Here is a 27,185-nt window from a genome sequence, read left to right on the forward strand (position 1 = left end):
ATTTCTTTACCACATTATCTTGCTTTCTCTTCTACTTTTCTGGTTGTTTCTTCTAGTCTTTTTTGAGGTAGGTCTCCCCTTTAAACGAGTATGGGTTCTCTCTCTTCTTTTCACTCTACACACACTGAGTGATCTCATTCACCCCCATATCTTCAAATCCCTATGGCTGAACATCACACTCAGAATAAACCCAACTGCCAGGGATCAAGTGCTGATCTATCAGCGTTTGCCCCCATCCAACCTCCTTTCACGTGTTCCACCCTCATCCCCATTGTACAGCATGCCTGAGTCACACCAGCCTTCTTCTAGTTCCTCAAAGGTGCCCCCTCCTTCCTGCCTCAGGGCCTTTGCACTTGTTCTTCTCTCTTCCTAAAACACTTCTTCTCCCTGATCTCCCTAGGGGTGGCTTAGCTCATAATTTGGGTCCCTTATCTCCTCAAAGTCATTCTCTCAATCATTCTCCATCCTAACTCCTTGTTAATTCCCCCACTGGAGGCACTCACATGAATGCACCTAGCTTCCCCTATTAGAATGAAAAGCAGAGACCCAGTACCTAGAACAGTGCCTGGCACTCAATAAATATTTGTGAATGAATGTGCTCTCTCATCCCCCATGTCTACAGAGCTCCACACTCCTGTTTGTCCAATCACCTACTTGGTATGTGGGGTGTACCACAGCTAACTCAGACTTAATCTGTCCAAACCTGAAGCAGCTTCTCCTCAGTCCTGTTTTCCTCTCTCTGCTCCTGTCTGATAATGTCACTACCATCCACCTAGTCACATAAACCAGAGCCAGAGAGCTGGTCTAGCCCTTCCTTCTTTACTCCTCGCATCCAGTCGGTCCCTGCGTCCTACTGAGCCCACCACCTTAGTTTTGGTTCTTTGGATCTACACACTTCTCTCCATTCACTAAAGCTAGTCCTGTTGCAATCTCCACCCTCATCCATGTTGCGCCCTATGGTTAGAGGGAGTGCACCGAAGGGCAAATCTGACCCCATCACCATCCTCCTGCAAGTTCTTCAATGGCACCCTGTTGAGGGTTCATTGGCCCTCAGGTCTTTGTAACCCAGAGCGTGGCTCCACTGACCTTCCGGCTCTGGCACTAGTGTCACTCCCCATCAACTTCCTAACCACACCCATGCTGTATGCCAGCCAGTGGTGCACCTTGCTGGAACACCTCAATCCATGTCAGGTAGCAACTTTGGTAATGCACTAATCTGAGCCAAGTGCCAGAGGGACAAGTCATTACCTCCCTGGCGGCCTTGCTGACCACTCAGCACCTGTGCTTAACTCCTCATGGTGTCAGAATCTCACTCAACCTGCAAAGGCACCCTGAGGAGGAGAATCACTGTTCCTGCTATACAGCAGATGGAAGTCAGGTTACACAAGGCTTCCCACGACATGAGCATTCGTAGGTCATGGGGAGGGATCTGCTGCCATCCTCAATCCTCCTGGCCCTGCCTCCCTCCTGGTCAGACTGGGGCAGGCCCAAAGTAACTCTGCTTCCACCTATGAAGCTGAGTGAGGAGTCTGGTGTGAAACACAAGCAGCAGGGAGTGAGTCAGAGCTTCAAACTGTAAGAACACCACCCCTATGCCAAGCACAAAGAATCCCATCAAGCTGCTGTTACCAGAAAAACGGGCTGTGCCATGATGGTCTCTCCCTCCCTTCCTCTTTCTCTCTCCCTCTGTCTCTCACGTGCGTGCGCATGCACGCATGCACGCACACACACACGGGCATAAATGATTCTTTGTAAAATACTTTAAGTTTTATTTATTTTAAATGTTTATGTTTGAGAAAGACAGGGTGAGACTGCACAGGCGGGGAAGGGGCAGAGAGAGAGGGAGACAGAGGATCCAAAATGGGCTTGCCAATATTGGAGAGCATGATGTGGGGCTCAAACCCACAAACCTCGAAATCATGACCCGAGCCAAAGTCAGACGCTCAACCAACTGAGCCACACAGGTGCCCCACTGCTTCATAAAATATTAAAAAAAGAAAAATATCACAGAACCACAGAATCTGCTACTAAAGATTCCACTTTTAAGATACTATTGGTCTTAATAGTTCAGAATTGTAATTTATTTTTTTATTTTTTTCATGTTTATTTTTATTTTGAGAGAGAGAGAGAGAGAGAGAAAGAGAGGGAGAGAGTCAGAGAAAGAGGGAGACACACAGAATCCAAAGCAGGCTGCAGGCTCCAGGCTCTGAGCTGTCAGCACAGAGCCCGACATGGGGCTCAAACTCACAAACCATGAGATCATGACCTGAGCTGAAGTCAGACACTTAGCCGACTGAGCCACCCAGGCAACCCTGAATTGTCAGTAATTTAGAAGTATGGTGAGTACTAAAGAGATCTGTAAGCACTCCTCCTTGCCACTGAATCCACCTACAAGGACATACTGAAAATAGCAAGTTCTAAGAAATGCATTTTCCACAAAACTTTATACTTTGGGATCCAGACATTTTTACCATCATTTTTAAAATTTTTTATCTTTAACAAATTACAGGTTCATGTATCTACTTAAAAAAAAAAAAAGAATTAGAGTTCACAAGAAATTGGAAAGAGAGTACAGAGAGGTCCTGTGTATCCTTCACCCAGTTTCCCCCAATGGTTCCCCTACACAGTACTCACCAAGATCCTACTATGTGCCAGACGCTGCCCTATACAAGTTGAGCATAAAATAATGGCCAATTCAGATATGCACAAGGTTTTTACTACACTACACTCTGACAAGGCATTAGGCACTGGGGATAAAAAAAAAAAAACTTCCCACTCCTACCAGCTGGGATGTGATGATGAAGCTATGGAGGCAGCAGGATGAACTATTATGGAGGAAGGAGAAGGGCACTTGAGTTAGGTACTGAAAGAACAAAGAAATAGGAGGAAGGCATACCAGGCTGAGAGGCAAAGGCAAGGATACACAAATGAGCACTGAGTAGGAGTGGACAGAAGGAGGCAAGCAGAAAAAATGAGTAGTAGTTTAATGTTGCTTAAGTGTAAATGGCACAACAGGAAGTGCTGAAAGAGAGAGGCTGTGAATGGACTGTGATGGCCCCAAAATGTTATTTACTAATGTGAAATTTCAAAAAAAGACATAAAACTAGAGAGAACAGTATACTGAACCCTCATTATGCTCCTCACCCAACTTAAACAACTATTAGTATTTGGCCATTTTGGTGCATTTCTACCTCCCTATTCCCCCCTCCCCATCCCTGAAACTGAAATCTTGGGCACAGTATCATTCAATCCACAAATACTTCAGTAGGTATCTTTAAAAGGTAAAATCTCTTAAAAATATACATGTGTGTATAACATCACAATACTGTTACCACACCTAAAACATTAATAATTATTATCACCACCTCAAAGACATTAGGATGGCTACTATGCAAAACAAAACAAAAAAACAAACAACCAAAAAAAAAAACAAAAAAGCCCACCAAATGTTGGAGGGGGCTGTGGAGAAACTGGAACCCTTATGCACTGTTGGTGGGCGTGAAATGGTGCATCTGCTGTGGAAAACAATATGGTGGTTCCTCAAAAAATAAAAACACAGATTTCCATTTAACTCAGCAATATTGTTTCTAAAAGAATTCATTTCCAAAAGCACTGAAAGCAAGAACTTGACCAGGTATTTGTAGACCATGTTCATAGCTGTATATTCACTGTAGCCAAAAGGTCAAAGCAACCTGAGTCCATCAGTGGATGAATGAAACAAAATGTGGGCCATCTACACAATGGAATATTATTCAGCTCCATGTTGACAGCAGAGAACCCGATGCGGAGCTCAAACTCACAAACCATGAGATCATGACCTGAGCCGAAGTCAGCCACTTAACTGACTGAGCCACCCAGGTACCCCAGGGAGGGTTATTTTGGAATAATACTTGAGCTCACTTAAAAAACAGCAGATAATTAATTATTGATTAGACCAGATCTCTCTAAAATGCTCTTGAACTCTTATGATTCTGTGCAATCAGGCATTTGTAGATAAATATGACAAAAATGCACCGTGAACTACTGAAAGCATAAACACCATGACGTTGTCATGTATGAGGAAATCTTGACTTAATGGAGGGACCGCGTGTATAAGAGTGATACCCTTCCCTTCCAAAGCCATGCCCTCACCGGGTCCTCTATCCCATTCCTATGTGGCCTCTTTAGGGGTCTTGCTCATTCCATCACCACCTTTTCCTCTGTTTTCCATCCATCTCCCTGTTTACCAATTCTTTCCTCCCCTAAGCACTGGCAACACTCCGTGCCTCCCATCTTTTGGCCCCCATCCTACTCTACGTACCATCTGGCTCAGTGTTAAGGGTATAGCTAGGCTGGGTTCAAACCCTGGTTTAGTTGCTTAATTGCTGCGTGCTCACAGGCAAATTACTAAGCATCTCAAGAAGCCCTGTTTCCTCATAGGAAGAAGGGCTGCTGCTGGTGGGGCGTGGGCACCACTTCCTGGGGGGCTGTGAGGCACATCACTACTGCTTACCGAGCAGCTGACAACGTTCTCACGGGTCAGCCCATCCCCTCCCTTCACTTCGGAGCTTCTTCAAAGATGGATCTCTACTTTGCCGTATGAACCAAGGTGACCTCCTGGATCTTAAATCCAAGGGACACTTTAAAACTGTATTGACTTAACCTCTCTGAGGCACTGAACTACGATGACCACTCCTCCCTTCTCTAAACATCTTCTCCCTTAAGGCCCATGAGATGGCTCTCTGGACGGCTCTCCATGGCTGCCCTCTGCAAGCTGCTGCTTCTCCTGATCCTGCTCCTGTGATGTCTGTCGCCCACAAGGCCTTGGTCCCTTTTCACTGCTGTCCTCTCCCTAGGTATCCCATCCACACTCGGGGCCTCGGCCACAGCCTGGCAACTTGGCACAGAGCGGGCACTCAAATATTTACTGAATGAACATTTCCCGGATCTTCATCTTTGTGCCCAGTCCTCCGTCCTGTGCTCTAGATTCACATATTAGACTGTAAACTGGGAAACTTCACATCGCCACATGGATACTGGGCAGGATGTCCTCCAAACTTGGCTCTTCCTCTCATGCTCACCCACTAGGTACATGGCTCAATCCTTGTCCTCTGCTAACTCTACCTCCTAAATTGACCTCCAGTGTCCAATCCCTCCACACCACCACACCTCCCTTTTAGTTCAACTGCTCATTTTTTTACCTAGATTACTGAAATAACTTCATGCTGATCTATTTCTATTCTCTCTGTTCTAATCCATCCTTTATGTTGTTATCAAAGTGATCACTATAAAAACACACATCTGAACCATTTTTAAATCCCTTATTCCCCCCCTTATTCACTTACAGATGAATTTCAAATTCCTTACTCTGGCACTAAGGGCGTGTTTGATCTGACCCCGATGAGCCTTTCCATTTAGTCCTCTGCCATTTCGTTGGAGACCCAACTTCAAGTGAATTTCTTTCAGGACTGAGAATATACCTAGCCTGGTGATCACCTACGAATCCTTTAAGATTGAGTTCAAACATCAACTCCTCTGTAGTATTTTTTCCCTGACCACCTGCCCCACACCTGGTCAAGTTCCTTATTCCATCCCTAGCACTCTAACAAAGCGTTGTATGCACTACTTACATTCCATACTCACAGTGAAGCACTGGAGTCATACTGTAAATATGCACTCATCTGTTTCTTTTAATCTCCCCGCGCCCCTCTCCCCCCCAGTCTGTGGAGGACAAGAACCTTGCCCTTTTCATGCCCAGGGCCAGCGAGTTACAGGTACCCAATGACTGTTTCCAGATTAACCCTCCCTCCTCCTTCCCCATGACTTCCCTTCACGGTCACTCAACTGTTCTTTAGCCTCGAGCACATCTGTCTTTCAGTTTCACGGGCTCTCTGTGCCCAATAACGGAGACAGTATTAGTTCACTTAATCTTCATGACAACCTACCGGGTCGGTGCTGTTACCCCAATTTCAAGATCAAAGCACTGAGGCTTAAAGAAGTTAAACCCCTTGGAAAGTGAGCACTAAACCAGGATTTGAACACAGATTTAGTTGATTCAAAGTCATTTCCCAAAGTCCAACTTAGGCGACTCAGTCAAATGTGCCTCTTTTTCATCTCAAAACTTCCTAGAGTTTTTACTTCTCTCCCTCTTCTCTGAGAGGAAAACATCTCTCCTTGCAAATGTTAACTGCTCTCACCTGCACCTTCCTACTTCTTTTGGATCTGCTTCATCTGAGACTTTCTCCCTTCAAATTATTCCCCTCCAGGGGTGCCTGGCTGGCTCAGTTGGTGGAACATGTGACTCTTGATCTCGAGGTCAGGAGTTTGAGCCCCACGTTGTGTGTAGAGCTTACTTCAAAAAAACAAAAAACAAAACAACTCCCCGGGGTGCCTGGGTGGCTCAGTCAGTTAAGCACCCAACTTTGGCTCAGGTCATGATCTCATGGTTAATGAGTTCAAGCTCTGCATCGAGCTCTCTGGTGTCAGTGCAGAGGCCGCTTTGGATCCTCTGCTTCCCTCTCTCCCTGCCCCTCCCCTGCTCACTCACTCTTTCACTCTCTCTCACTCAAAAAATAAACATTTTTTAAAAAAGTATTCCCCTCCTCACCTCAAAAATAACTTCAATATTTTGTTCAGAGCACTGGTTCTCAAAGTGTGGTCCCAGACCAGTAGCATGAGCATCACCTGGGAACCACCTACTAGGAATGCAATTCTCAGGCGTACTCCAGATGCCCTGAGTCAGAAACTCGGGGTCGGGCTCAGGAAACAGTTTTAAACAAGTCTTCCAGGTGTAACCATATTAAAAATAAACAGGTGAAGCTAATTTTAATAACATGTTTAAACCCAATATATTACCATTTCAAACGTAATTAATATTTTAGAAGGAGAGATTCTGCATTCCTTTTTGATTAGAAGTTTTCAAAACTCAGTGTTTTTTATGTTTGGCACAATACAATTTGGACTAGGCACACTTCAAGCATGTAACAGCCCTCTGTGGCCGGTGGCTACTGTACTGGACAACACTGCTCTAGGAACTGACCTTGAATATAAGTCTTTAGGACAGTCCTGAGACAAAAGGAAGCACCCCTGACCTGGCTGCCTGCTTCAGGCAGCAGGCTCCTCACCACACACAAGGCTCTCCTCAAAGCCTGCCCTCCTGCATCAGAAAGCTGAACTTCAACACACCAAGCCCCCTTGTGCTTCTGCACAGGCGGCTTCTTCGCTGAAGTACTCAACCTTGCCCCTCCTTTCTGTTTCTCCCAAACTCCTTCTCATGATCTTATTCAATGTATTCTGCAAAAAGCTACTGAGAACTCACTGAGTCAGCCACCATCTGGGCCCCAGGGATACAGCAGAGAACAAAACAGACAAAGCCCTTGCTCTCCTGGAACCTACATTCTAGTTGGCTTGTGCTCCCAAGTAAATAAAGCACAGAAAGGGCATTTGCAGGGCTTACAATTTTAAAGAAGGTACTCAAGAAAGGCTTCACAGAGCATGAGCAGTTTGAGCCAAAGTCAGCAGGAGATGAGAGAGTGTGCCATGGCTACACCTCTGGAAGAGGGTCCAGGCTGGGGGAAGAGTGGCATAGAGGCTGAGGGGGAGTGTGTCTCGTGGTGGTGTGGGAGAGGGGACCTGGAAGAGGGAAGAGAGTGAAAGCGAGAGAGGGCAGGAGGGACAGGGGTGCTAGACTGCACAGGGCAGTCTAGCCAGGTGGACCCTGCCTAAGGGTTGGCTTTTCCCTTGGGTGAGATGGAAAACTGAGCAGGAGAACAAGATCATTCTGACTGCTGCACAGAGAGCAGACTGTAGGAGGGCTAGGGCAAACAGGGAGACTGAGTAGGAGGCAATATTCTAGGTTAAAAAAAAAAAAAAAAGATTGCTTAGACTAGGGTGGTAGTGAAGGGGCCAATTCTGGATGTATGCTGAAAGTGGAGCTGCTGAGGTTTGCTGACAGCACTTGGCCCAAGGGTCTCCGGGAGAACAGTGTCCCTGGCAGGCCCATGTGTGGCTAGAGTGCAGTGAGTGATGGCAGGTGGCAGCAGAGAGGTCCTGATGAACTCTCAGGCCAGTGATGGGGAGAGGCCATGGGTCTGTGCGGTTAAGGATGGAGGCTGGTGGAGAGTCGGTTTTGCCACGAGTACAGGGAGCTGTGGGCATCCCCCTGCACTTAACAGCAGAGAGCACGTAGTACCCACACCCTACCGTCCTCCCCAACTCCCAGAGGTGACTGGAGAGTTTGCCACTAGCTTTTTGTACAGTCCTCTGGTGTGGTACATATGACAGCACAGTGATGGCTGTCTCTGCATCTGTCTCTGTCAGCTCCTAGGGTAGGGTCACTCCCTCATTCACCTGTCTTTCCAGCACCAGAATGAGACCTGACTTATCACCAGTGTTCAGTAAACAGCTTTCCTAAATTCTGCCTGTTGGTTGGGACTGGCTAGTTTGCCAAACCAAAACAACATCCCATGGTTGGCAAGATCTTCTGGCAAAAGTTCACACCTGATTAACAACAACACATAAACAAACGTTTATGAAGAAATCTCCTAGGGGTGGCCCTGGCTGGCTCAGTCATAAGAGATTCTTGATCTCAGGGTCATGAGTTTGAGTTGGGTGCGTTACTTTAAAATACATACGTACATAATAGCTCCTAAACCAACAAGAGCAACCATTTATTAAGCACCTATTCTGTGCAAGGCCTAGCAACTCTGCAAAGCAGGTGTTGTTTTCACCATTTCACAGGGAAGGGAACTAAGGCTTGGAGAGGGTAAGCAGAGCAAAGAGGAAGAGGATCAGAGGTAACTATAGCTCAGAAGCAGTGCCAGTGTGTGTGTGTGTGTGTGTGTGTGTGTGTGTGTGTGTGTGACAACTTCTGAAGACATAGTAGAGAGCAGTGTGGGGTGTGAGCTACACACATCCACCTGCAGTGTCACAGCTCCCGGGGAGGCTGGCTGCCTGCCATACTGAAGACTGGCATAGTACCCAGAACTCACATGAATTCTGAACTGTCCACATAACGACTTATACAGACTTCATCATATGATCAAGTGTAGCACATGCATGTGATCAAGTTGTAGCACACCCAACTTATCACACAGATTCTAAACTTTCTTGAATAAAAACACTGAGGTGAAATAGACAACCTGAGGCAACTTGAGGCAGAAACCATAAATGGAATCAATGCAACATTAACAGTACACCTATTAGGCAAGGCTCTAAAGGGGCTGCAGCTCAAGACCTCGGCATATTTGGAGCTGTGGGTTAGCTCCACGTCTGATGTTCCCTGCCACTCCTCTACAACTGCTCTGGCAAGGTCACCAATGAGGCCCACGTGGCTAAATGCAATTTCTCAGCTACTCCTAGCCCAGCAGGGACTCTCCTGATCCGGGATCAGGAAATGGAATCTCAAAAATCAGAAACTCTTGACGAATCAGAATTCATCCCTAAATCTTCAATCAACCAATCACCATAGCCTGTTCATTTTACCATCTCAGTATCTCTGGACTCCGGCCTTCTCCTATTTCCACACCACCACTTTCTAGTTCCTCCTAGTCATGTCTTGCCTAGAACAATAAAATAGCCCTTCTCTACTACTTATGTTCACCCCCAATCCTTACTCACCCACTGCAAAGTTTTGGTTTTTTTTAATGTTTGTTTTTATTTTGAGAGACAGAGAAAGAACCTGTGGGGGAGGGGCAGAGAGAGAAGGGGAGAGAATCCCAGGTAGGCTTGGGGCTGTCAGCGCAGAAGGTGGCAAGGGACTGGGCTCGTAACCATGAACTGTGAGATCCTGACCTGAGCCAAAATCAAGATGCACATGCCCAACTGAGCCACCCAGGTGCCCCTGCATACATTATCTAAGGCACAAATTTACTCAATCATTCACAGTTATTTAAATCCTTTAACTGGCTCTTCACAGTACATACAATCAAGTGCACAGTACATATATCATATACTCTCCACAGTACATACAATCAAGTGCAAGCTCCTTGCCATGGTATGTGCAATGGTTGATTTTGTGCATCAACTTGACTGGACCATAGAGTGCCCAAATGTTTATTTGGCCAAACATTATTCTGGGTGTGTCTGTGAGGGTGCTTCTGGATGAAAATAACATTTGAATCAGCAGCCTGAGTAAAGCAGATTGCCCTCAGTCAGTTGAGGCCTACTAGAACAAAAAGATGGAGTTAAGAGGGAACTCTTCCTGCCTGCTTGCCTGAGCTAAGACAAAGATTTTCCTCCCTCTGGACTAAAAGGGAAACGCTGTCTCTTTGTGGGGTCTCAGGCCTGCCAACATTTGGACTGGAACCACACCACTGGTTCTCCTGGGTCTCCAGCTTGCCAACTGCAGATCTTGGGACTTGTTAGTTTCCATAAATGAATGAGCCAATTTATTATAATCAACCAACCAATCAATCAATATCCTCCTCCCCCATATATACATGAGGGTTGTTTCTCCGGAAAACCCAAATATAGTTTGTAAGGCTTTTAAGAATTGACATGTTTATGTCTGCAGGTTTATTGCTCAACATATTCTTCTCATATTTTTATTTTGCAATTAACATTTGTGGTTGTTGTGACAGGTATTATACATATATGCATACATAACAGTGCAAAGAATAATGACAAAACCAACACCATTTTCCAACTGGTCAAGAAACACTTTAGAACCATGGCACTCAAAGTGTGGTCCCAGGACCAACAGAACTGGCATCCATGAAAGGTTAAAAACCCAAATCTCAGTCTCTGCCACCTCTGCCTTAGAAATCTGCATTTTTTTTTATTTATTTATTTTTGAGAGAGAGAGAGAGAGAGAGAGAGAGAGAGAACGCGCATGCGCACAAGAGTGGGGGAAGGGCAGAGAGAGAGAGGAGAGGGAGGAAGGGGGGACAGAGAGAGAGAGAGAGAGAGAGAGAGAGAGGGAGGAGGAGGAGGGAGAGGGAGAGGGAGAGGAGGGAGGGAGGGAGAGAGACAGAGAATACAAATCCCAAGTAGGCTCTGCACAGCCAGCGCAGAGGCAGATGCAGGACTCCAACTCACAAACCTTGAGTTCATGACCGGAGATAAAACCAAGAGTAGAAAGTTAACCAACTGAGCCACCCAGGTGGCCCCAGAAATTTGCATTTTAAAAGGATCTCCAAGTGATTCATATGCACATTAAGCCTGAGAAGCTCTCCTTATAAATTTCTGTACCCTCCCTCTTCATCCCACAAGAGATAATACCCTGGTTCTGTGTTACTGGATTTTATTTATAGTTCTACCACCTTCACATAATCTCTCCCCAAACAATATACCACTTTAGTCTCAAAAACAGAAGGCAAGCACACACGAGCTGTGCAAGGAGAGGGCAGCACTGCCCCCGCTGGACAGAGGCTCCAGGAGAGGGTGAGGAGAGCACTCTCCGGGTCGTGGGCTGACTTCCCCTTCGCTGGGAGCTGACAAGGCCCCTTCTGGGGAAGTGGCAAGCAAGGTCACAAGGGAGTCTGGGGAAACACAGGGCTCTCCACAGCCAGGCGCCAGGCAAGGCTGAGGTGTGCACCAGGCACCAGACAGAAGTATGGTCAGAGGGAATGGCCTGCCCTGTACTTTCCACTTCCGAGCCCGCCATGGCCCTCTGGCTCTCAGGGAAAAGCTGAGAACTTCCAGGAGTGATACGTGTGTCCTCAGCAGAGCACGAGGAGAGAGACCCTCAGCAGCACATGGATGAGAATGTGGGCCAAGCTCTCCTGGGTGTTCTGTCTTTGGGTTAAGAGGATGGTCCAGTGGAAATGTGTGGGGGGGCCTGTGTCTTAGCGATGACCGCCTGTCTCTTGCGTCACACGGAGGCAAGACTGCTCAGCTACCCTCCACATCTGGTGCAGAACTGCTGTCCCGGGATCACTTTTTACCATCCTCCAAGGGATTCCCTCTTCATTTTTTTCTATGTTGGATCTCCTCTTTTCTGTACCTCATGTCTTACTCTTTTTTGACTTATCCTTTCAATTTGGTGGAGTACATCTTGCAGTAGCTTCTTGAGAAAGGATGTGTAGCAGTTAAATTTTTAAAAATCTTTATCTCTGAAAATGACTATTCTATACTCATTCCTGTATACTTTGGCTAGGTCTAGAATTCTAGGTTGGTAATCATTTGCCTTCAGAATTTGGAAAGCACTGTCTTTTGCTTCATACGTTGCTGTCATGAAGTCCAAAGGGATTCTGATACTTGATATGTGACCCAGTACATTCTCTACCCTAGAAACTTAATCTTTTCTTTAAACTCAGCGTTCAGAAATTTTATGACTGGTATGAGTCTATTTTCTTCCCCACTGCTGAGCACACAGTGTGTCCTTTGAATTTAGCAACTCATGTCCTTCAAATCTCAAATTACTTTATTAATCATTTCTTACCTTGTTTTCTCTTTTCCTGTAATTTCTTTTTAAAGTTTATTTTGGGAGATAGAGAGAGAGAGAGAGAAAACGCGCACACACAAACAGGGGAGGGGCAGAGAGAAGGAGAGACAGAATCCGAAGCAGGCTCTGTGCCATCAGCACAGGACCAAACGCAGGGCTCGAAACTCACAAACCCTGAGATCGTGACCTGAGCCGAGACCAAGAGTCAGACACTTAACTGACAGAGCCACCCAGTGCCCCTCTTTCTGTAATTTCTATTATTCAGTTGTTGGACTTCCTACACTGTCCTCTTGTTTTCTATTTTCTGTTTTGTCTTTTTTACTTTACTTTTTGGGAAAACTGCTTTCTGTCAAATTGCTTTCTGAATTTTCCAAAATTCTTGTTCCATAAATGTAATACATCCTCTTAATCTCTCTCAATGATATTTCACTGGCCAAAATAAGTCCTGTGTCCAAGCCCCAAATCAAGGGATGGATAGGTATACTCTGTCTGCTATGAAGCTATGCCAAGGGTGTGGGTTTATAATATGATCTACAGAGTGAAGAACTGAGACCAAACACTTAACTGACCCCCCTACCACTAAGGGCTATGACATACTCCCAAAGGTAACAGTAACTCGTTTTAGCAGTGATAAAGGATAAAAGTCAGGGGACAGGCGGAGGAGGGAGGGCATCAATAAGCAAGTAGCTGTATATTTAAAAAGTGCTGCAGGGGCTCCTGGGTGATTCAGTTGGTTGAGTATCAGGCTCTCGATTTCAGCTTAGGTCATGATCTTGTGGTCTGTGAGATCAAGCCCTGCATCAGGCTCTGCAATGACAGAGCAGAGCCTGCGTGGGTTTCTCTCTCTCTGCCCCTCCCCTGCTCACGCTGGCTCTCAAAATAAATGAACTTAAAAATGAAAGAGTGCCCCCAAGTAATTCTGATATATATGCCCCTCTGCCCGACAGAGTGTGTCTTTACTATACTAGATAATGTATTAACCGGCAATTTGTTTCCCAAAAAAACCTAATTTTTGTAAACTTCTTTCCCATGTATGATCTTATCTGCACAACCTAAATGGAAAGATAAACAGCTTTGGTACTGGATTTTGGTTTGAATTCTTGTCCTACCACTGAGCTGGCAACCTTGGCATGTTAACCTAGGAGTCTCCCTTTCCTTACAAGTGGAAGTGGATGCAATAATACCTACCATGTGAGATTGTTGTGGAGACTAAATGACAATATATTTAAAGAGTCTAGTCCTTTTAAACTTTTCTTTTGACACGACAAGCTTGACCACTTGTACCAAAGCAGATCCAACTGGATGCCATGACCCCATGCTAGGCACATCACACAGAAGTACCAGAGGTGGCTCAAGGTGGAATCCCAACGTGGCTGCCCCTTTACATAGTAGACCACCTCCAGCCAGTCCAGGGCTTCCTTAATGGAAAGGTCCTGATTATCATTAGCCAATCAGCAACACAAAGTCTTTGCTTTCCAGTCAGGGAAGAGATGGTTTTGGTCTTGTGGCTTTAAAAAAAACCACCCTAGTTTTCTTCCCCTGAACCACATCCCTCAGAGCCTAGACTGTGCTAGTATGGATTTTCTGCTTGGAGGTACACTTTGCCACTTAGTTTACAATCTCTGGTCTCCTAGAATTTTTTTTTCCTTAACATCTTATAAAGATGAGGAAGTTGGAGCAAGACAGAGTAAGTGCCATGCCTTAAGTTATACAATTACTTTAGGCCAAAACAGTCACTGCATTCAGGTTTTTTGATTCCAGGCCCATAACTAGCTTCATCCATTTTGTATGCAAATCTCGAACTACCTTCTTTCCCTGAGACACAGGGAAGACATACTTGTTTTAGCTTTGTTTAGATTACAAATTTTTACTCATAACTAACTATACAGTAATAAAGATGCACTATAGCAATAAAGAGACACACATATGAAGTTTTTCCTTGTTTTAGATTTAAGCAGAGGATCACAGAATCTCACATCTTTCCTTGATTGGTTTTTAAATGACTGCTCTAATTTTGCTTATATGCCCTTAAATAAGAATCCTTAAATTGCAGGGTACCTGGCTGGCTCAGTCAGTTAAGCATCCGACTCTTGATTTAGGCTCAGTTCATGATCTCACAGTTTGTGGGACTGAGCCTTGTGTTGAAGTCTGTGCTGACAGCTCACAGCCTGCTTGGGATTCTCTCTCACCCCCTCCCCTGCTTGTGCTCTCTCTCTTAAAATAAATAAACATTAAAAAAAAAAAAAAGGAATCCCTTAAATTGCTAGAAATTTTCAGGGCATATGGTTTGTAAAACCATAGCTTTAATCTTGTAGCTAATTTTTAAAAAACTGTGGTGAAAACCCATATCAGAAAATATGCCATGAAATCCTAACCTTTTTTAAGTGTACAGTACACGTTGTGCAATTGATCTCTACAACTTTTTCATCTTGCAAAACTGAAACTCTGTATCCAATTCTGTATCCAACACAGCTCCCCCATTCTCTTCCCTTCAGCCCCTGGCAACTACCATTCTATTTTCTATTTTTAAGAGTTTGACTATTTAAAATATCTCTACAAGTGGAATCATGCAGCATTTGCCTTTTTTGCAACTGGCATATTTCACTTAGCATAATGCTCTCAAGGTTCATTCCTGTTCTAGCATATGACAGGATTTCCTTCCTTTTTAAGGCTGAATACTGTTTCATTGCACATATACACATTTTCTTCATCCATTCCTCTGCTGATGGATACTTAGGTTCCTTCTACCTCTTGGTTACTGTGAACAATGTTGCAATGAACATGGGAGTGCAAATCAGGGCCTACAGTCTTAACCTCTACCAACTCTACTTCTGAAATGATCCCAGCCTAAAAACATACAGCTTATGATTCTCAGTTCAGAGCTCCATCCACAGTATCATTAACATTCATTGAATAAACGCCTGCTGACTATCAAATATGGGGCAGGTGCTAGACTCTTGGTCTTGCTCTCAGTTTGCTCATAGTCTAATGGAGAGCAGCAAACACACTAATTGAAGCTCAATGTGTGATGGTGACAGTGGTTGAGCGCCCAGCTCAGCTTGAGAAGGGACTTATAAGGAGTCCTGGAAAAGACGACACATTGGCAGAATTCTGAACGATGAGGAGCTGTCAGACATTACAAGACTGGGGAAAGATACTTGCAACGACACCAACAGAATTTAGACCATTTTCAAAGAACTGCGTTCAGAGGCATCTGGGTGGCTCAGTTGGTTAAGCATCTGACTCCTGATTTCAGCTCAGGTCACGATCTCACAGTTTGTGAGTTCGAGCCCCACATCGGGCTCTGCGCTGGCAGTATGGAACCTGCTTGGGATTTTTCTCTCTCCCTCGCCCTCTCTGCCCTTTCTGTGCTCACGCACACACACTCTCCCTCTCAGTCTCAAAATAAATAAACAAACATTAAAAAAAAAGAAAAAAAGAACTGTATTTAAAGTATTTGGGGGGATCTTGAGACTGTGGCACATGGGCTTCATTCCTATGGTACCAGATGTCACATCAATGACATGTTCCACTGATGCTGCTCCCAATGTTCACCATTCTCTCCTGCTGCTCTGCTCAGCCACATACAATAGTTCTCCACTGACCTTAGGGCCTTGAGCACTCATATGGCCAATGTCTGGCCTGTGAGCTAGGGTGCTTTATTTAATTTATTTATTTATTTTTAATTTTTTTTTTTTTTTAACGTTTATGTTTTTTTGAGACAGAGAGAGACAGAGCATGAACAGCAGAGGGGCAGAGAGAGAGAGAGGGAGACACAGAATCTGAAACAGGCTCCAGGCTCTGAGAGGCCAGCACAGAGCCCGACGCGGGGCTCAAACTCATGGACCGTGAGATCATGACCTGAGCCGAAGTCAGACACTTAACCGACCGAGCCACCCAGGCGCCCCTAGGGTGCTTTATTTAAAAAAAAAAAAAAAAAAAAAAGAAATTTTTTTAATTTTTATTTCTTTTTAAGAGAGAGGGAGACAGACAGAGAGACAGAGTGCTAGTGGGGGAGGCTCAGATAGAGAGAGGAAGACCCAGAATCTAAAGTAGGTTCTAGGCTCCGAGCTATCAGCCCAGAGCCTGATGCAGGTTCGAACTCACAAACTGTGAGATCATGACCTAAGCCGCAGTCGGATGCCCAACCAACTAAGCCACCCAGGCACCTCACTGGGTGCTTTAAATTCAGACATACCATAGAGTGGGGAGCAGGAATTGTGATATTTTCCATTTAAAGACATCACTCTTGGGGCACCTGTGTGGCTTAGTCTGTTGAGCGTCTGACTTTGGCTCAGGTCATGATCTCACAGTTCGTGAGCCCGAGTCCCACGCTGGGCTCTGTGTTAACAGCTCAGAGCCTGGGGCCTGCTTCGGATTCTGTGTCTCCCTCTGTCTCTCTGTCTCTCTGAGTAACAAATAAACATTAAAAAAAATGTAAAATAAATAAATAAAATAAAATAAAGACATCATTCTTCCAACCTCAAGTAATCAAAATACATACAGCTCTTTGAAGGAATCCTTCCTGAGAAAGCAGAAAGAACATAGGTAAGAAATCTGAAGATAATACATGTTATTTGATGCAGGTGACAAAACTCATGACAACACCCCATGCTCTTTAACTTTCTTCCTTAGAATTCAGAAGTGAGATGGTAGTCATGGGGATGTACGTTATTATGTGTGTATTTGGAAAAATACAGTCTAAGTTTTTCTGATAGAACACGGAGTCTGATTTGGCTGATTAATTTGACAGTAAATATTGGTTTTGCCAGTTATGTTACACGATAGACACTTTCCACACTTTTCATATATTAAACAAGATACAGTTTGAAGGTTTTGATGAAAATATATTTAAAGCAGAAGTATTTTATCAAAAATACTGTACTGACAAAGGTGTACAAAATGAACAGTATTTTGATTCACCCAACCAATTTTGAGAATATTAGGTTAAACAAGATACCTCTAAAAAAACAAAAACAAAAACAGGTCTACTCAATAATCAATTGATCAGACTTGATAAAGCCTTTTTGTTATATCTCTCAGTAAATGAGTAAGTGAATGACTAATGATGAGATTAAACCTTTCATAAGCCAAAATGTTTCTAATTCCTTTTTTAAAAAGTTTTCATTTAAACTCTAGTTAACATACAGTGTAATATTAGTTGCAGGTGTACAATATAGTGATTCAACAATTCCATACATCACCCAGTGCTCATCACAAGTGCACTCCTTAATCCTCATCACCTATTGCCCCCATCTGCCTCAGCCCCTCTGGTAACCATCAGTTTGTTCTCTATAGTTAAGAGTCTGTTTCCGGGTTTGTCCTTCTTTTTCCCCTTTGCTTGTTTTCTTTCTTAAATTCCACATGAGTGAAATTGCATGGTATTTATCTTTCTCTGACTGACTTATTTCACTTAGCATTAGATCCAAGAGTATAATTAGATCCAAGAGTATAATTTTCTCCTTTCTTTTGCATTTATGTAAGGATTTCTGCGGCTTAAATTTATAAAAACAGAAAATAGGAACAGAATTGAGGACTCTCATTTTTGTCAACAATATTCACCTGTGGTTACATGAACAAATCGAGGCAGGGGAGACTCATTCATCTCACCAAGATAAACGTTTCTAATAAACTTGTACTCTTTTTGCTTAATTATTTATAAAAATGTATAACGCATTTGTTGTTTGTTGTGTACTAAATTACTATAACCTAAAACTTACTGAAAGGAGCACCTGGGTGGTTCAGTCGGTTAAGTGTTCAACTTCAAACTTCAGCTCAGGTCATGATCTCGTGTTCTGTGGGTTCAAGCCCCACGTTGGGCTCTGTGCTGACAGCTCGGAGCCTGGATCCTGCTTTGAATTCTGTGTCTCCCTCCCCCTCTCTTTGCCCCTCCCCCGCTCAAGCTCTGTCTCTCTCAAAAATAAACAAACATTAAAAAAACAAAACTTAGTGAAATAAGAAATATGTAACACCCACAATCTTATAAATGCTACATATATTCTTCTTTTGTATAAATTAACCTTTCTTAAAAAGAGCAAAAATATCCCTAGAGCTTTATGGTCAAAGTAAATTGAAAAGTCTTAAATTTCTATTTTTATACCTTTTTTTTGTTGCCAAGAAATTTGCCAGTGTGATAAAATAAAAAGACTTTTTAAAAAAGCATACATTAAGTTAGAATAAAACAATGTGAGGCAAGTGTAAAAGAAATCCAAGTTGGAGGAAAAGGAAGGATTTACAATTTCTATGAAATGGGCGTCTGGGTGGCTCAGCTGGTTAAGCATGTGACTCCTGGTTTTGGCTCAGGTCATGATCTCATGGTTCGTGAGTTCAAGCCCCACATCAACCTCGGTGCTGACAGCAAGGAGCCCACTTGAGATTCTCTCTCTCCTCTCTCTTTGCCCCTCCCCGAGTGCACGTGCTCTCTCTCTCAAAATAAATAAACTTTAAAAAAAATAAAACTTCAACAAAAGCATTCTTTAAAATGTAATTTTTTTAAATGTTTATTTATTTTTGACACAGAGGGAGACAGAGCACGAGTGGGGGAGGGGCAGAGAGAAAGGGAGACACAGAATCCGAAACAGTCCCCAGCTCTGAGCTGTCAGCACAGAACATGATGCGGGGCTCGAACCCACGAACTGTGAGATCATGACCTGAGCCAAAGTCAGACGCTCAACTGACTGAGCCACCCAGGTGCCCCAAAAGCATTCTTTAAATGGCTGATGAAAGCATATTGCTAAGGTATTTAGATTCCACAGGCTACATTTTAAAAAGTGATGTAACCATTTTATTTTTAAATGTTAATATTTATAATTCTCTGGAAGTTACATCCCTGAAACTATAAATAGCATTTTCTGTCTTTTCTTTTTAAAATAGTTGACTCATATTGAACATATGTAGCACTTGGAAGGCTCTGTGCTAAATACATTTCTTTTTATTTTAATTTTTAAAATTTATTTTATTTTTTTGTTTTTTTTTTAAATTTACATCCAAGTTGGTCAGCATAGTGTACATTTCTTAGTTCATATATTTCACTTAATAAATCAAGTTATAGTAATTTAGTATACAGTTAATCAACACAATGAATGCATTATGATTTTTGATAAGCTTAAAAACTTGGGATGAAAAGTTTTAGATGTCAACATAAAATGTGTTGAGGGGGTTCACAGTGTTGCAAATTTATTTAGTCCAAATGCCCAGTATCAAATATATGGCTTTTCACCATATGACTCCTAACATTTCAGCTTCACCTTCTAGCTTCTGGCACTTAAAGCCCCAAATCCAAAGAACTACTCACTGTCATAATTTCATGCTTCTGCTTAGTTTTCTAAAGGGATCACACTCCTATTAGATGCCCTGTGATATGAAGTCAAGTCCCTATGCATATTAGTGTATGAAAGGTTTGGAAAAGCCCTAAATAAAGGAAACTGTTTATGGGGCTCCTGGATGGCTCAGTTGGTTAAATGCCTGACTCCTGATTTCAGCTCAGGTCATGATCTCACAGTTCGTGAGATGGAGCCCTGCAATGGGCTCCGTGCTGACAGTGCAGAGCCTGCTTGGGATTCTCTCTCCCTCTGCCCCTCCCCCACTCTCTCTCTCATTCTCCCCTTCTCCCTCAAAAATAAACTTAAAAATTTTTTTTTTTTTTTTAATTTTTTTTTTTTTCAACGTTTATTAATTTTTGGGACAGAGAGAGACAGAGCATGAATGGGGGAGGGGCAGAGAGAGAGGGAGACACAGAATCGGAAACAGGCTCCAGGCTCTGAGCCATCAGCCCAGAGCCTGACGCGGGGCTCGAACTCACGGACCGCGAGATCGTGACCTGGCTGAAGTCGGACGCTCAACCGACTGCGCCACCCAGGCGCCCCTAAAAATTTTTTTTTAATTAAAAAAAAAAGTAACTTGTTTAAATTTGTTTCTCCAAATCTAGAACTGTTAGTAGTCTGTGAAATTAATGTTCCATTGAACACCTTTCCAGCAAAGTGCCCAGAAAAATCTTAAGATCTAGTTTAAAAGTCAAATCTTGGGGTACCTGGGTGGCTCGGTCAGTCTTGACTCTTGATTTTGGCTCAGGTCATGGATCTGGGTTGTGGGATCAAGACCCATGTCGAGCTCTGCACTGGGCATGGAGTCTGCTTGGGATTCTCCCTCTCCCTTCTGCCCTTCCCCACTCCCCTCTCTCTCAAAATAAACTTTAACAAAGTAAGTAAATAAAACCTGATTAAAAAAAAAGTCAAATCTTTAAAGCCTTCCAAACTTCACCTGAGAGGCATCCTTTCTCCAGTATTCCCACAGGTTTTGCAGCCCTCAACATGGCTGTGCAATTACTAGTTTTCCACCTACTCCCCATTAGGCTGCATGACAAAGGTCCAGTACCATGATGGTTCCTGGCTCCCAGCAGGAGCTCAAAGTGGTTGAACCAACAACCAAAGGAAAGCTGGAAGTGCAGGAAAGGAGTGGACAATGGACAGATTTCTACTTCAGATGACTGGGCTACAGGAAATATTCACAAGGAATAGAAGATTGGCAGAAACAAGTGAGAGTCCATTTTGGACGTGTGGGATATAAAAGTGGAAACGTCCAGTAGGCAGGTGGAAATATGGATCTGAATCTTGGAAGAGAGATCCGGAGATTTAGAGAATCTTATTTTATAGGTGGTAGATGAAGCCATGAAATAAACAATGACATGACCCAGGAAAACATGACTGAGCAGATCTTTCTGCTCAGAATGTAGAGAATGGAGTAACCTGAGGAACACCCATTATCTAAAAAGTGTGCAAAGAAAGCTTCTCAAGCCAAAACACTAGGATTCCCCTTGATTCCCCCACTCTCCTGCCCCCCCCCCTCCAATCCATCTGGCCCATCACTGAGCCCTGTCACCTCTCCCTTTGGGAGCTGTACCAAACCCATCTCCTTCTCTCTGTCTCCACTACTACCACCAACCCTAGTCTAGACCCCTGCGAAAGCCTTAACTGCATCCACTCTTGTGCACGCCACCCCAAGCATTCTCCACATAGCAACAGAAAGGCCCTTAAAAAATAAATCACGCTGGGGTGACTCAGTAGGTGGCTCAGTCGGTTAAGAATCTGACTTCAGCTCCAGTCATGATCTCACAGTTCATGAGTTCAAGTCCTGCGTTGGGCTCTCTGCTGTCAACGTGGGGTCCTCTTCCGATCCTCTGTCCCCCTCTCCCTGTGCCCCTCCCCTGCTCATCCTCTCTGTCAAAAATAAACATAATAAAAAACAACAAGTCACACTTCTTAAAATCCTAACTGCTCCCCACTGCAATTGATCTAGTCGTCCTCACCTACCTCTCATACTAGCTGCCTAGTGCCATGTGGCTCCAGCCACACTGACCTCCTTTCTGTTCTTCAGGCAAGCTCAGAAGGTTGCTGTCTCAGAGACTGTGCTGGTGGTTTTCTCTAACTGGAATGTTCTTTTCTGAGACTTTCAGCTGACTGATGACCTCCTGTCAATCAGGTCCAAAGAAAGATGAAGCATCTTATCTAAAGTTGCTCCTAGGTAAGTCACCAGTATCACATTACTCTTAATTTTTTGTTAGCATAATATTACAAAAATTAATTTTTTAAATTATCAATCTCTTTCTCGGGGCGCCTGGGTGGCGCAGTCGGTTAAGCGTCCGACTTCAGCCAGGTCACGATCCCGCGGTCCGGGAGTTTGAGCCCCGCGTCGGGCTCTGGGCTGATGGCTCAGAGCCTGGAGCCTGTTTCCGATTCTGTGTCTCCCTCTCTCTCTGCCCCTCCCCCGTTCATGCTCTGTCTCTCTCTGTCCCAAAAATAAATAAACGTTGAAAAAAAAAATTTAAAAAAAAAAATCTCTTTCTCCATGAAGGCAGGAGTTTTAACTTGCCTGTTCACTGCTATATTCCTCTGGCCCACAGTAGGCACTCAAGTACTTGTTGCATGAATTAATAAGGAAAGCAGGAGACTCAGAAAAAAACCAGAAAGCTGGAAAGAGAACCAGAAGAAAGTAGAAGCTAAGAGAAGAGTCTTGGGAAGGAGGAAGTCAAAAAGAATGATGACTAAGAAGCCACTGAATTTGGCAATTCCATCTTTCGTGCCATTTAAGGGGGGTAACTTCGGAAAAGTAGAAGAGGTAGAAGGCAGATTACAGTGGGCTCATGAGTAAATGGGAAGTTCAAGGGGAAAGGGCAAAGGGAAGGAAAAAGATGGAATACTATTTTGAGGGTGAGAAAAGACAAAAGCAAGGAGAATAACTGCCCATGTTTTCATGCTGAAGCGAAGGACAGGGTGGGAAAGGGGATACTGAAGATAAAAAAGGAAAGAGTGCCAGGACAAGGTCCTGGATGTTATAGGAAGAAATAGGATCCTAAAGCCACATTAGTCACCTTTTCTCTAAAACTATCCCACATGATTACAGCACAATGTCTGTTTTACGTTCAGAAATATCTACTCCCTGTAAGTAATTTGTTATCTGCATAATTCTAGCATTAGTTTGCTCTACCAAATCATTATTAAAATTTTGTAAGTCTTTCTTAACTCTTAGAAGGTACACACTGGGGTGTCTGCAAGTAGAGAGCCATATGGTATGCACATAGTGCTCTCATCCAGTTCAGAGAACAAAGGTTTTAAGAGAGACAGAAAGACAGAGATGGATGGATGGATGGGTGGAAACAGGAGAGAAAGAGTGTGTGTGGAAATGATAAAGCAAATGGAGCACAACAGTGATAATGGGCAGAACATAAGTAAAGGGTGTAGAGAGGTCTTTTGCACCATTTGTGTCGTGGCTCAGTTGGTTAAGCGTCAACTCTTGATTTCGGATCAGATCACAATCTCACGGTTCATGAGATCGAGCCCTGCACTGGGCTTTGTGCCAACCGTGTGGAGCCAGCTTGGGATTCTCTCTCCCTCTCTGCCCCTCCCCAGTTTGTGCTCACTTGCACGCGCTCTCTCTCTCTCTCAAAATAAATAGTAAACGTCAAAAAAGTATTCAAATTATGTACAAATAAAAAGTTAAAAAGAGGGAAAGTTTTCACACCTAAACTTAAGCAGGGAAGGCAACTGCCCCAAATGGCTGGCATGCAACTGTCAAACTTCTCTACAGACTTTCACAACTACTGAAGGAATAAGCAGCAGAAGTGTAACAATGATGGATAAAGGGATGAGGCAGAAACTTTTACAGCCTTTTACTAAAAGAAAATGTTCAAGCTAATGTATAAGACTATTCTCATCACAGAATGAATGCTTGTATCAAGTGGTTGGGTAATTCCCTATAATCTAGCATACCCAATAAAAAGAAGTCAATCCTGTCATTAGAAAACAATCTGGTTTTTAATACACAGACAGTATAAAGAAAACCTAATAGCTGTTCCTTGACAAGTAGAATAGAAAAAAGTCTGAAGCACTGTTTCTGAACCATCCTTAACAGAATAAGCAGATAGTGGTTAAGCCTGCTGTTGCAGGACTTCCTAAGAAAGGAAAAAAACCTGAAGGCAAAATCTATCTGATCCCTTTTCTGTTTTACAAAGGGTTTGCTGATGATGGTAACTCTGGCTGTGAAACAGCTGCCTAACAATACTACAGTATATCTGGAAAAAAAGAACTGATCATATTCCCAATGTAAGGGACATTAATTAGATCAAATACACATAATAGAACTGTCAAAGATAACAAAGACCAAGAGGCACCTTCTCCTCTCCATCTCTCTGTGAAAAGCTGTGCTCTCTCTCCAAACCAAAGTCCTATCCAAGCAAGGCACTCTCCTCTCTGAACCGAAGGAGCCATTAGAAGGGAAAACACTGTTTTTTTTTCCTTAGTGATACTGATCTTCCATTACTAGGACCCCATCAAGGCTGAAGAGCTCAGCTAGAATCAGTTGTGGACTAAAGTGAAAAGGGCCCCCTTCCTAGTAGGGAGGTGGAAGAGCACTTCCACTCTGAAGTTTAAACTCATGAAATCCAGGGGTCAAGGTTTAATGTGATAAGACATCAACATAACATGGCACATCTGATCCCAAAGGAATGACTGACAAGCCAGATTCAAGTTCTAACACACTCAGAATTATTTCTCTTCAAACAGCAGGCCTAATTTCTTTTCAGTAAATCAGGACTAAAAATAACATACAGGATCCAAGCTCTTTCTCTCACTACTAATGTACTTTCTACAGGGTGTTCGAGGCAACTATTTTGAGTATAAAACTAGGATTTTTATGAGCTTTCATTGTTTACTTAAATTGGAATGACTACCCACTACTCTTAAAGGCTTTTCCTTAAAACAAGAGTCGTTAGTAAAGGTGGCTCATGAAATTAAGCCATTTTGCTTTTTGAGGTTAGTGCATAAGACCATAGATTACTGAGTAAAGTACTATGGAATTTAGTATCAGTCACTCAACAAACACAGGCTGAGGGCCTAAGACATGTACAGGACTCTGAGCCAAACCCCTCCCTCCCTGCCTCCCAGGGCTTACAGTCTAGTTAGCAAGACATGACCTAAAGTAGCACCACTATGTGCTAAAAATAAATAGCGGAGATACCTTTTGTAAATGTTTGGACAAAGAAGAATCTGATCGTGAGTTAGGATGGTCTGAAACTAGCTCTAAAGAGGAAGATGAGCTGAAGAATGGGAGGATTCTTAGAGGGGAGAAGGGTCCTGTAGGCAGCAGCTTTTCTGTTTAAGAAATATTTTCACATCTGCACTCACTTGAGTCTTATAAGAATCCTGGAGGTTAAGAAACTAAACACATCCACAATTTACAGACAGGAAAAGGGAGGTCAGAAGACTGGACTAATCTTGATACAATAAGCAATGAAATGTCCAGCAGCCCAGTGTAGGAGAGAATAAGGAAAAGAATTCAACCAGAGCATAGGAGCCACAGCATTTAGAGAGGAAGAAAGACTAATGACCTAAAGACTAGTTAGAGAAGAGTACAGCAATAGCCTAGCTGAGAGGTAACAAAGGCACAACTTTTAAAAACACACAGAACAAACTCGATTTTAAACACTTGTTTTAAACTTTAAGTTACCAAGAAAACAACAACAAAAATCACCTCTTAATTGTCTTCCTTTCATAAATCAGTTTCAGGGAGGTAAACCTCTAACCAACAAATTCCTTAATATTATCAAAGATTTTAAATAGGCTTGTAAAATAAAACGGGAATTGTGAACAATATTGCTGGAATCACAAGTTCACAAATTTCTGGATTGCCTAAATACGCAATATTGTCTTGCACCTCACGAGCAGTATGATGCCTTTTATTTCGATTTCCCAAGATTTTTGGATTTTTCCGTTCAGAACACTTTGATTTAGACAACTGAAGGCCGACTTATTTCCATATGTAAGCCCTGACTCTTCAAAGAGCAAGGACCCTATAAACATTCGCAGAATAAATGAGGTCACTATCAGAGGCAACACTTTGCCAGTCTGTTCCCCCCAAAAGTTATCAAAATCTCAGAATCGAGTTTGGAAGAACCACCTTTCAGCTACCGTTCACCAGCCTTCCCAGCCGGGGCCTTAATGTGAGTAAGGTCCTTACGGTCATGTTTTCCCAAAGTAATGCCACAGTGCCATTTCCCGCAGATGACAACTTCTCAGTCCCTGCCATGTCAGCCTCCCCCGAACCAGAGCCGAGGATTTGTGGGCACTGGGGAAGTCTCAAGGCGGCCGGGAGGCGTCAGGGGCAGTCAGTGGCTGCTCCCCACGCCCTACTCACCGCGACAGGGCGGCCGTGCTCGGGCCCGTCGGTGGCGTCGAGGCGCGGGGCCGAGGCCGGCGCGGCGGGCACCGGGGCGGCGGCGGACGCCGGGACGGGGGCGGCGGCCGGGGCCGGGGCGGGCGGCTGCCGGTGCTTGCCGGCACGCTTGGCTTTGGCCTGGATGCAGCGCTGGTGCAGGGCGAAGGTGTGCTGGCGCTCGAGCTCCAGGCGCTCGGGCGACACGGCCTCGTAGCGGGCCTCGCAGGTGCTGTGGTGGCGCCGGCACAGCTCGATGCGCCGGCGGAGGCGCTCCATGACCGCGCTGTGCCGCGGCAGCGCGAACTCCGCCATGGGGCAGGTGGGCAGCACCATGGGCCGCGGGCTGCACGGGCCGGGCCCGGGGCGGGCCTCTCGGAGCCGGCTGGCACTGCGGGCTCCGTTCCCCGCCGGCGGCCCGGCCGCCTTACGGCCGCGCCATGGCCCCACGGGCTGCGGAGCGGGCTCGCGCGCGGCGGCGGGTCTTTCTCCGGCCCCGCTCGGCCCGACCCGGGCCGGCGCTCGCTGCCCACCTCAGGCTTCGGCCTGTCCCCGCCGCCCCGGCCCCATTGTTTTCCGCGCCGCCGCCGCCGCCATCTTAAAATTGTTTTCAGGGCCCTCGGAAGAGGGCGGGGCCCCGGCAGGCGACCCCGGCGTCACGGCTGATGAACAGGCACTGCGGCCAATCAGAGCAGGAAGAGCGGGCCGCCCGAGGGGCGGGGGCTAGCACGCAAGAGGCGCGCTGGGGCTCCCGAACGAGTTTAAAAGGAACTCTCAAGTGAGGGGCGGTGGGAAGCCCCTGGGCGGGCCTCAGTGCTGGGCACCGAGCCAAGTATGACCGACAGGAGCCGGTCCTAAACACCACCCCTAGCCCTCAGGCCCTTCCGGGCCCGCGGAGAAAAGGGGCAGTCCGCGAGGCGTTAACTGCCTGACCCAGACGCCTGCCTGGCACTGCAGCGCTTCACCATTTTCTCCTCCTACAGCCTTGTTGAATTGTTTTGATGAACTCTAAAGTAGCCACGCTTTTTCAACGTCAGCTGTTTTTCGACGCATTGCTTACATCCGGCCTCATAATTGGTCAGAATTGTCCACGAGTGTGCTGTGCTGGAAGAGCTTC

The 27,185-nt window shown here is 44.7% G+C and overlaps 1 protein-coding gene across 1 annotated transcript in view; it reads right to left on the minus strand.

Moving 5' to 3' along the window:
* The window catches only part of MAML1 (mastermind like transcriptional coactivator 1), a 43,147-nt gene extending 16,471 nt beyond the window's left edge, over positions 1–26,676 (minus strand). The window contains exon 1 of the mRNA XM_047082918.1: positions 26,051–26,676. Coding sequence (XP_046938874.1) covers positions 26,051–26,404 — 354 coding nt within the window. The 5' untranslated portion in view covers positions 26,405–26,676. The remainder of the gene's footprint in view (positions 1–26,050) is intronic.
* Between the last annotated feature and the right edge of the window lie 509 nt (positions 26,677–27,185).

The sequence above is a fragment of the Lynx rufus genome, unplaced genomic scaffold (genome assembly GCF_022079265.1).
Source record: "Lynx rufus isolate CCGP_SWC_20201006 ecotype Redwood Valley unplaced genomic scaffold, mLynRuf1.p SCAF_1, whole genome shotgun sequence".
NCBI lineage: Eukaryota > Metazoa > Chordata > Mammalia > Carnivora > Felidae > Lynx > Lynx rufus.